Source organism: Haliotis rufescens, unplaced genomic scaffold (genome assembly GCF_023055435.1).
Source record: "Haliotis rufescens isolate VD_foot unplaced genomic scaffold, xgHalRufe1.0.p SCAF_22, whole genome shotgun sequence".
NCBI classification, from domain to species: Eukaryota; Metazoa; Mollusca; class Gastropoda; order Lepetellida; family Haliotidae; genus Haliotis; species Haliotis rufescens.
Window position 1 is genome coordinate 5,129,709 of NW_025963913.1, and position 12,192 is coordinate 5,141,900.

At 44.1% G+C, this 12,192-nt stretch overlaps 1 protein-coding gene across 2 annotated transcripts in view; it reads right to left on the reverse strand.

The window, feature by feature from the left end:
* Positions 1 to 3,291: 3,291 nt before the first annotated feature.
* Positions 3,292 to 12,192, reverse strand: part of LOC124136293 (globin-like) — a 76,909-nt gene continuing 68,008 nt past the window's right edge. For both annotated transcript variants that reach the window (XM_048401458.1, XM_046502177.2), the window contains exons 3-4: positions 7,068 to 7,293; positions 3,292 to 6,528 (exon numbers count right to left, since the gene is read on the reverse strand). In XM_048401458.1, the coding sequence (XP_048257415.1) occupies positions 6,376 to 6,528; positions 7,068 to 7,293 (379 nt within the window). In that variant the 3' untranslated portion in view covers positions 3,292 to 6,375. The remainder of the gene's footprint in view (positions 6,529 to 7,067; positions 7,294 to 12,192) is intronic.

Below are 12,192 nucleotides of genomic sequence, written 5' to 3' on the forward strand. Positions count from 1 at the left end.
CCTGGCCATCAACCATGGGTGTATACGTTTCCCCGGCAATCAACCATGGGTGTATACGTTTCCCCGGCCATCAACCATGGGTGTATACGTTTCCCCGGCAATCAACCATGGGTGTATACGTTTCCCCGGCCATCAACCATGGGTGTATACGTTTCCCCGGCCATCAACCATGGGTGTATACGTTTCCCTGGCCATCACCCATGGGTGTATACGTTTCCCCGGCCATCAACCATGGGTGTATTCGTTTCCCTGGCCATCAACCATGGGTGTATACGTTTCCCCGGCCATCAACCATGGGTGTATACGTTTCCCTGGCCTAGAAACAATGGGTGTATACGTTTCCCCGGCCATCAACCATGGGTGTATACGTTTCCCTGGCCATCAACCATGGGTGTATACGTTTCCCCGGCCATCAACCATGGGTGTATACGTTTCCCCGGCAATCAACCATGGGTGTATACGTTTCCCCGGCCTAGAAACAATGGGTGTATACATTTCCCCGGCCATCGACCATGGGTGTATTCGTTTCCCTGGCCATCACCCATGGGTGTATACGTTTCCCCGGCCTAGAAACAATGGGTGTATACGTTTCCCCGGCCATCAACCATGGGTGTATACGTTTCCCTGGCCTTCAACCATGGGTGTATGCGTTTCCCCGGCCTAAAAACAATGGGTGTATACGTTTCCCCGGCCATCGACCATGGGTGTATACGTTTCCCTGGCCATCAACCATGGGTGTATACGTTTCCCCGGCCATCAACCATGGGTGTATACGTTTCCCCGGCCATCAACCATAGGTGTATACGTTTCCCCGGCCATCAACCATGGGTGTATACGTTTCCCTGGCCATCACCCATGGGTGTATACGTTTTCCCCGGCCATCAACCATGGGTGTATACGTTTCCCCGGCCATCAACCATGGGTGTATACGTTTCCCTGGCCATCACCCATGGGTGTATACGTTTCCCCGGCCATCGACCATGGGTGTATTCGTTTCCCTGGCCATCAACCATGGGTGTATACGTTTCCCCGGCCATCAACCATGGGTGTATACGTTTCCCCGGCCTAGAAACAATGGGTGTATACATTTCCCCGGCCATCGACCATGGGTGTATTCGTTTCCCTGGCCATCACCCATGGGTGTATACGTTTCCCCGGCCTAGAAACAATGGGTGTATACGTTTCCCCGGCCATCAACCATGGGTGTATACGTTTCCCTGGCCTTCAACCATGGGTGTATACGTTTCCCCGGCCATCAACCATTGGGTGTATACGTTTCCCCGGCCTAGAAACAATGGGTGTATACGTTTCCCCGGCCATCAACCATGGGTGTATACGTTTCCCTGGCCTTCAACCATGGGTGTATACGTTTCCCCGGCCTAAAAACAATGGGTGTATACGTTTCCCCGGCCATCAACCATGGGTGTATACGTTTCCCTGGCCATCAACCATGGGTGTATACGTTTCCCCGGCCATCAACCATTGGTGTATACGTTTCCCCGGCCATCAACCATAGGTGTATACGTTTCCCCGGCAATCAACCATGGGTGTATACGTTTCCCTGGCCATCACCCATGGGTGTATACGTTTCCCCGGCCATCAACCATGGGTGTATACGTTTCCCCGGCCATCAACCATGGGTGTATACGTTTCCCTGGCCATCACCCATGGGTGTATACGTTTCCCCGGCCATCAACCATGGGTGTATTCGTTTCCCTGGCCATCAACCATGGGTGTATACGTTTCCCCGGCCATCAACCATGGGTGTATACGTTTCCCCGGCCTAGAAACAATGGGTGTATACATTTCCCCGGCCATCGACCATGGGTGTATTCGTTTCCCTGGCCATCACCCATGGGTGTATACGTTTCCCCGGCCATCACCCATGGGTGTATACGTTTCCCCGGCCTAGAAACAATGGGTGTATACGTTTCCCCGGCCATCAACCATGGATGTATACGTTTCCCCGGCCAACGACCATGGGTGTATACGTTTCCCCGGCCATCGACCATGGGTGTATTCGTTTCCCCGGCCTAGAAACAATGGGTGTATACGTTTCCCCGGCCATCAACCATGGGTGTATACGTTTCCCCGGCCTAGAAACAATGGGTGTATACGTTTCCCCGGCCTAGAAACAATGGGTGTATACGTTTCCCTGGCCTAGAAACAATGGGTGTATACGTTTCCCCGGCCTAGAAACAATGGGTGTATTCGTTTCCCCGGCCTAGAAACAATGGGTGTATACGTTTCCCCGGCCTAGAAACAATGGGTGTATACGTTTCCCTGGCCATCAACCATGGGAGTATACGTTTCCCCGGCCAACTACCATGGGTGTATTCGTTTCCCCGGCCATCGACCATGGGTGTATACGTTTCCCCGGCCTAGAAACAATTGGTGTATACGTTTCCCCGGCCATCAACCATGGGTGTATACGTTTCCCTGGCCATCAACCATGGGTGTATACGTTTCTCCGGCCATCGACCATGGGTGTATACGTTTCCCCGGCCTAGAAACAATTGGTGTATACGTTTCCCCGGCCAACGACCATGGGTGTATTCGTTTCCCCGGCCAACGACCATGGGTGTATTCGTTTCCCCGGCCAACGACCATGGGTGTATACGTTTCCCCGGCCATCAACCATGGGTGTATACGTTTCCCCGGCCATCAACCATAGGTGTATACGTTTCCCCGGCAGTAAATATCGAGTAAACATTTACCCATTTTGATCAATTAATACTCCAATTGTATTTCCTTGCTGTTTAACGCCGAATTATTCCAGCCATATATAGTCTGTTGAATAATCGATTCTTGACCAGACAAACCAGTGAGTCTACCACCTTGGTTTGTTTGTTTGTTTGTTTGTTTGTTGTTTAACGCCGCACTCAGCAATATTCCAGCTATATCACATTGGTCTGTAAATAATCGATTCTTGACCAGACAATCCAGTAATTGACATCATGAGCATCGATCCACGCAATTTGGATACGATATTCATCAACCAAGTCGGCGAGCCTGACTACCCGATCCCGTTAGTCGCCTCTTACACCTTTGTGAAATCCTTGAGCACGGGTGTGGTAGTACAGACAAACTAGTGATGTCGGATTCGAACTCACGTTCTAGGGATCCTTGGACAGAGAGATTTAGCGCTTTGGGCGACATGTAGGTGGGTGTATGATCTATTGTGTATAACCATTATTCAAAACGACACTCAGAGGGTTGGACCGTGTACCTATGTATATATCATTATAAGGGATTGGTAGGGTATGATATGATATAAACACAAGACATGTAGACAATAATAGTACAGTGTATTTCTTCCACAGCAACATATCCAGATATCACAAAAGTATAAAAATGTCAGTAATTAACGAGACAACACAAATATAAAATTGAAAATGATAAAAATTTACAGTCCAAATATGTGAAAGATTCTGTAGATACATAGTTACAAGGTGTTAGCGTTACAACATATGCCTTGACAAGAATGCTTTACAACATGTCCTTGGACAAACAGTCGTTGCAGCACGCCCTTGGACAAACAGGCGTTACAGCGCGTCCTTGGACAAACAGGCGTTACAGCGCGTCCTTGGACAAACAGGCGTTACAGCACGTCCTTGAACAAACAGGTGTTATTGTATGTCCTTGAACAAGAAGTCGTAACATCACGCCCTTGAGCAAGCTGTCGTAACACCACGTCCTTGAACAAACAGGTGTTACAGTATATCCTTGGACAAATTGGCTTTACATCTCGTCCTTAATCAACAGGCGTTCCAGCATGTCTGTTAAATACCAAGGGTTACAGCATGTCCTTGAACACAACATTTGGTGCCACTTAACAAACACATCGTTCAAAGATACAAAAAGCACAACATCTTGTACATGACCTGGGCGTAACCTTCATTGTTTTAAAGGAATAGGCTTTGTGTAACAATGTTACAATGTAACTGTGTTCAGCATTATATCATGTTATATACACAAACTAGGCGACAGCAAAGACGTAAACCTTGAACCTTGCGCAGAGGTGAAGGTCAGCTCCTTTAGGCACATTAGATTTTCACTGCAGTGTGCGGAACAGCTTGATGTCGCAAACAAATATGATCATAATGGTGGTTACAATTATACAAAACTCATTACGTCACTGACCAGGGTACACCATCAACGCATGCGTACAGAAACAATATCTGTTTCCGGGTTTCCATCCGTAACCTGTGCAGCTGGGCACTTTTCATATAACTTGGATCAGCATTTGAGTCATTTAGTTCTCTCAGCTTTGCGTTGCCGCATTTGGTATGTGAAAGAGGTCTTGTGAATGAAACAGTCACATTTGTCTGAAATGAAACGACCACTGGGTTCTGGCGCGACTAAGGGACGCAACTCTTTACATTAGCCTCAAGCGTTCCATGTAAGTTTCGGTTATCAATGTATACTTCACTCCTCTGCACTGATACCAGGGCAAGGAATAACTTATTCCTCCTTTTTCATCAGTCTGGCCAAAAATTTGAAGACAAGGTGATATTGATTTGGAGAAAAAGCCCGAAATTGATACGGTCTTATACATCTTTCACTTTGGAAATAACATCGAATACGGGTATGATGTTTGAAACCACAACCACGGATCCTTGCACGTCTAAGGGACGCGACTCTTCAAAGTATTTTAGACAACCTGTTACTCTTTCAATGTCGTAGTTGGACAGTAAAAAATCCCACATCCACGAAAAGATAAAATAATTATTAATCGAGATGTGCAGGTGATAGATTACGGTGTACCATGAACTGACTAAAACACCATGTACTTGTGTACATTACAGTAACTACGATTCAATGTGCAACATACGTTCGTGTACGACAATTTTACATGTCACAGGGCGTTGTGTAATGCCTTCAGCACACAGTGACAACATCCCATTCATCAAGATTGTTCTACTAATTTCACCAAGCAATAATTTTGAATACTCGTCAAAAGATACATTAAATCAATTAAATCAATTTAACAGTACCTAATATGACAAATGTATGATTCCAATCTAACGATACCTTTTATTAAATTAATTTAATAATTTACGAAATATAGCATCGTGTTTTATATATGTATGTTGAAAGTGGGAAGCAATTAATTTCTATTTTTAAAGGACACAAATCATACGGCACCGTTTCCACAGGATGAAGACGATAAGTTGAGACAGTACTATTCCACACAATCAAATACACATGACCCAGAGGCGTAAATGTCAGGATATGAATAACGATATTGTACATTTAGTATGAAAACACTGCACTATATAGACCCGCAATCTTCCATATCATGAAATCTTCGGTCACGTGGTACCTTCCCTGTCCTGAACTCGGAAAGCATGATAAACACGTGACTCCGTTTCCTGTGTGTGTATTTTGTACCTATTGCTGAGAATTTGTACTCAAACAATTCTATTGTCCCAGACGTTTGAACTATGTCTAAAATATATCAAAGGTCACGCAAGGTGAAGGTTATTTAAACGTGCCATCAATCTGTTTTTGACCAGTTTGTCATTTGAAATATTGCAAATTAAACAACATTTAACTAGAAGTAAATATATGTTTTATAAACCTTACATGAAACATAGGACATGTTTAGTATGACTTTCATATCACAATTAGCATATTCCTATCCACATATCGGTGGTGTAGAATAATAATTCACAAGTGATGATCTGACGGAACGCTTCAACATGTTCCATTTATATATCGTTTAAACCTTAGTACCCACAGGTCTTTGGTCACAGATGATAGCTTTTAAACCTGCGTTCACCAATAGACACACCAAGTCAGTGGGGATGAGTGATATTTGCTTAACACCGCAGTAAATCAGTGAGTATGGTTTTACGCCGTTTCTAGCAGTATTCCAGCAATATCACGGCGGGGGACACCAGAAATGGGCTTCACACATTGTACCCATGTCGGGAATCGAACCCGGGTCTTCGGCGTGACGAACGAACGCTTTAACCACGAGGCTACCCGACCGCCCCAGACGCTGCAGTGAACAGTATTCCAGTTATACCACTGCGTGTCAGCTTGTGGGAGGAAAACTCGAAGTGACGTTTACTTGGGGAAACCCACGTGCATGGGTACGGTGCTGACAAACCTTGGACGATAATCAGGGCGAATCCGGGATTCGAACCCACCAGCACCACGTCAGTGCTACACACTACGGTTGATTACATTTAATTGGTGATGATACAATTCAAAGATACCCAGGAAATGATACCACTTCTCTGAGACATCCACCCTGAGACAATTGTCTCACGTTGTTTCATGGTAACGTAGAGAACGCTGATGTGGCGCAAACCGTCTCTGACGAATAGTGTGACGTCACAAAGCTATGGTTCCAGAACAGTTCGTTTACTTGGTAGGGCCATTTGATAATGCTGTCATTTCACTCTCAATGACTGAAACCACGACACCGAGAGCTTTCTCCCACGACTCTTTGGTCAGGTCTGTGCACTTGTCCCCCAGACCTTCCTGCAGGAATCGGATGAAGGTCTCGAACAGATCCTGAAATGAAAAAAACCCCACTATCAGACATTTAACTTGTGTTAACACAATCAGTGAGTGAGTGAGTTTAACTCCGTTGTGAACAGCATATCACGGCGCGTCAGCTTGATACAGGAGGAAAGTGTTGCAGGTTTCCCATCCGCATGGTGCTGGCGAACCAAGAATCAGGGAGAATCTGGAATTGGAAACCTCGATCATAGGATCCTGTCGCCGCTAAGGGACGCAAGAGAGTCAATTACGTTACCTCTTTGCTGACGCAAATAATTATTTCCATCGGAAAAAAATCAACAAATTTGCAAATATGCATGTGCAGAGACGGAGAAAATTAGCAGTGTAAAGGGCCCTCTGGTGGCAGAATGGCTCGTTGTTAGGGATGAATACCTTAACCCCTTATGTCTCAAAACTTATGGAATAACGTATTGCATCCGACATTTGCACTGCTCTCTTAAAATATTCAAACATATCAATTAAAATCCAAACGCGCGAAGTTGCGTAAGCGAGTGAGTGGGACAACCCGTGACGTCACAGATCTGGCCTACCTTGTACTGTTGGATCCTGATGTTTCGTCCAAAATGACTCTGGGCGTTTTTCTTGAGGATGTCAATGAGGCATTCGGGATCATCCAAGTTATCCACAACCGAGGTCAGCGCATGCATCACCGTCGAAGCGTGCGCACGCATTTTTGGGTTATCACCAAGTTCTTCCGGTTTCTTGTCCTTGAATGCTTCAAAGAAGGCTTTGTCTTCGGGGTAATCCTGGAAAAACCTGAAAAAGGATATAATTTTTAAAAGACAAATGTATAAAATTGTAAAAGTTAGTTAATTAAGTTCATAGGTGATGCTGGAAAGACACCGCTGAATTGTTATTGATGTTAGTTTGTAGTTTAACGCCGCTATATATTCCAGCTATATGACGGCGGTCTGTAAATAATTGAATCTGGACCAGGCAATCCAGTGATTGACATAACGAGCATCGATCCACGCAATTGGGATACAATGACATGCATCAGCCACGTCAGCGAGTCTGACAACCCGATCTCGTTAGCAGCCTCTTACGGCAAGCATAGTCGCCTTTTCATCAATCATAGCATGGTAGACCTATTCTACCCCGTATCTTCACGGGTCTGTTATTTATGTTACACCGTGAGTTTTGTCGCCGACAACAGCATGTACTTATCATTTGTTTATGTGAGAGTGAGTGAGTGCGTCACATCGGCAGTATTTGGTTACGTGAGACCCTTCATATTGTTTTATAGATAGAACACATCTAAATGACAATAGTTGCGTATCGCGATACATTTCTAACAATATAATATTTATTTGTAAAGTATTGTTATAGTGCAAACCATTTCAATACTTTTATTTAAAATAGTGCAAACCATTTCAATACTTATTAAACATTTCATTTATCTAAATACCTAACTGGTTCAATATATTTCCAAGTGCACCGAAATTCTATGCCCGTTTTCTGTTTAATATATTCAGCAAACATTCGGCGTATTCCCTCTTATCATTAGGCCCTCCGGGCAGGACCCTTAATCTCCAGCGCTAGCTATAAATTTCAATTAACACCTCCTTACGTCGCCGGATCTTACGTATATACATACACGTGTGACAATGACCTTGCCTCTCGTTACGTAATACCTCGCTCTACAAAACCCGACTGACATGGTAAGTCAGAGAGACAGCCAGAAGGTAAGTGACAGAGCGAGTCTCAATCCGGGAACATTGGCCACTCGGTCCCGGTGTGCGCTCTGTCACGTTATTATCAACATGTGCCTTTTCGACTTATTCCAAACTATCAACAATCAACATGGCTGCTGTCGTCTTAAACTTGACCCCTGAGTTTTGTCATTCGTCATCACCCTGAGCTACCATCCGAGGGCCGACACTTACGCCATTGGACAGTAGCATGAATATATTTTGTATCAGGCATAACATTGACAATAATTTAAATATAATAGTTATATTTCAAGTGATAAATATAACACCAGTATCAATAGTACTAGTTTTCAAAACTGTAAATGAGCAGATATTAACAGAAATGATGATACAAATATACATCTGCACAAATTATGTATCGTTAAGAAATGAAGCGGATGAACATTTCGCCAACAATGATGCCGTGATGCATCGGTGAGGAATCGTTCCAGTCTGGGTATATATTTTAGCCATATCTTTACCTGAAGCCGCCTTCTAGAATGGAGATCCCCAGAAGGAAACAAATGAAATGTCAAGGGTGGATCCAGCATTTTTAAAAGGGAGGGGTCCAAGCTATCAAAATCCTCTCAGATAACTTTACTGCCTACAACATACTATTTGGTTTTCAAAAGGTGGGGCTCGAACCCACTGGATCCTCTCTGGATCCGCCTATTGATGTCATATGGAATAGTGCTGAGTGCGGCGTAAAACAACAAACAAACAAATATGAATGTCATCAGTGTAAGTCTAACACTGAAATAAGGAGAAACGATACGGGCCGCTTTCAAAGTATTTTACGTGCGCTTCAGTGTTCTTCATGTCGGCGACAAAATCTCACCGCCGAGACAGTTCGTAGTGATCGACACAGCCAGGAATGTCCGCACAATGCGTACTTTACCACGTTCACATGTCTAACATTCGCTTTGATACTTTTGATGAAAAATATGATTGACAAATTCTATTTATAAGTCAACAAAAGATAATATTTAGATAGTTGAGCATCGTTCCACACCTGTCTACCGAGCGGTGATCACGTGTTTCTACATCACAAAGAGTAGTTCTAGACTTTGCGAATAAAAGCGATGCCATGTTACCTATCAACGACTTTGTAAACGACGCTATGAATTGGCTATTAATAATTGCTATATTCCTGCAATTAACTTTTGTTACTTTTTAGTATTTTATACCGTGCATTTCAATTTACAAACAAAATAAATCAATGGGTGCAGATTCAGATTACTCATTCACCCCCCCCCCCCCCCCCCCCCCCCCCAACCACTAGACCCTGATACAGCACAGAGGGATAGCAGGGGTGCCGATCAGCCGTTTTTAAAGCTTACCAAATATATAGATGTATAAAACAATCATTCAATTAAATAATAAAATCATTCAATAAGAAGTTAGACGAAAAACATAATCTGGCATTAATGGATATTAAATGCGCCTCCTTTTCTAAAAACACTGTATCCGAGCTCGCGCACACAATGCACACACAGACACAAGTCAAATGCGTTTGCATTCCTCAAAGTAAGTTTCAACAGACTGCGTTTGGTTTCTGTGTAAAGTACATTATAGCAATTCTAGGTGAGTTCCATCAATGGAATACCTGGTGAAGTGGGCCGGGGTCTGCAACAAGGAGGTCAGTGTCGACCACAGGCAGACACAGCAATAGTAAATACACACGCTTGTTTAATGTCGGACACTTTCATGTAGCTTGCCTGCTTCAAGTCAGCCCGGGCAAACACTTGACCCTAGAAAACAGACTTTTTACATCTTGAGTTGTTACAGAAGTCAAGATGGTCAGTTTCACAAGGTGATGTTTTTTTCACAGATGCCATCATCTTTCGGATCAACGCGAGCTACTTAAGCTGGACAAACATGGCGCCGAGAGGCGTGATTTGTTCGTTGAAGAGGTTTCACACAAGCACTGTAGTCTCACGTTAGATCTTTGAGGTCACAACAAGTGGAGTGTGTGAGACACTGTTGTTTTGCGCAAAGATCAGATCTATTCCGGCCATATCACGACTATATGTGGGGGCACGGGTGGCCCAGTCGTCTAAGGCGCCGCGATTCGCTGTGCAGAGTTGCGTCCCTTGGGCACACCAGAAACCCAACTCACTCACTCACTCACGACTATATGTAAATGATGAGTGAGTGTTTGAGAGAGTATGTTTTTACGCCGCTTTTAGCAATATTCTAGCAATATCACAGCTGGGGACACCAGAAATGGGCTTCACACATTTTACCCATGTCGGGAATCGAACCCGGGTCTTCGGCGTGACGAGCGAACGCTTTAACCACTAGGCTGCCTATATGGAAATGATGAAAATGATGAAACCCTGGCCAGACGAAACAGTGGTTAATATGTAAAGGAGAAACCACTTCTACCACGGCCCCCGAGGTATGTTCCCGAATGTCAGGGTTTACAATCTCAAGTAATCCCTACGAGAAGTGGTTTGTCCAACTTATAGAGCGACTCATCACACAGATAACAAGAAATAATCGAGATACCATACAGTGTGTCGCGGTATAAAAGGAATTCGATCAAAGCGTGTGTGAGAAAAACCACGAGCAGCATGGACCAAACGGATTCATGACATGAAAAATTGAACAACCTTTCATCACCTGAACGTGTGGCTCAGTGGGAAAACAGTGGGTTACAAAACTAAACACGATATGTGCGGTAGCAGGTTCGATTCCCGTCATCCATAATGAAAACGTTCATTTCTTGTCTTTGATTTTAAAACATTGTACGTTTGAAACATCAAGTTCACCAAGTTTCAAAGACAAGTACGCTCTATAGGAGGGTTTGCAATAATTGTAAACCAGATGCAAAGGATAACATTGAAACTAATGCGCTCTGTGGGGGAATTCAACCATTTCAAAAAGCCCTATCTGGTTCTGGTGCTGTAGCTGAAAATATCGAATATCGATACAACATTCCTTGTGATGCAGTCGAACCCGAATCTAGCACCGGTGGTTGATACAATGAGCACGCACTCACTCTGCGTCGCGACACACGATCAATCAGGTCACAGGTTAGCACAGTAAAGTTGGAAATAGTAATGCGTGAATCTGGTGAGTGAGTTTGGCTTAACGCCGTTTTTATTAGTATTCCACTTATATCACGGCGTGTCAGCTTAATCTGGGAAGAAAATCCGAAGTGATGCAGGTCTCAGACGTTTACCACTTCGGTGAAACCCATGAGCACGGGTATGGTGCTGACAAACCTAGAAACATAATCGAGGCGAACCGGGATTCAAACCACGATCATAGGTTCCTAGCGTGACATTTACGCAATTGGGATTTGATGACATGCATCAACCAAGTCAGACCACCCGATCCCGTTAGGAGCCTCTTACGACAAGCATGGGTTGCTAAAGACCAATTCTAACCTGGATTTTCACGGGACACTAAATAGTAGTCTACTGTGTGCTTCAAGGCTTGAACCAAGGCACAACCTTACCTATGTAATCGATCAATCCTTATGCAGTTGAACGCCGTCTCAAAAGAATCTGAGAAAATGTACGACTTATCCGAGTGTGTGAAACATTCGAAACAGATTCTCAACGCAATTCACAACACGAAAGGAACTACAGTAGCTTGCAGTATTGAATAGTTTATGTTAAACTAGCAATAACATATTTTCAATTTTCAATTCGTACTTATCGGAACAATTTAGTGCATTTTTTATTTTGAACAACAAAATAACTTCGAGTTAATCGACACATCGACAAATCAGATTCGGTTCAAATAATAATAAAGAAAGCGGACTTTGCCGGGACGAGATCGCCAGTTCGACACAATTAAACGAGAATCCGACACGTCAGAGCTCGACGCAATGGTATTCAACTGTACAACTCAAGATCTGAACGAAATATCCCCGACCCGCCTCCCTCTGGCGTACAGAAGCCAGGTGAGTATGGTCGAGACGGACCAGTACATCTGCAGTAAACGTAAACAG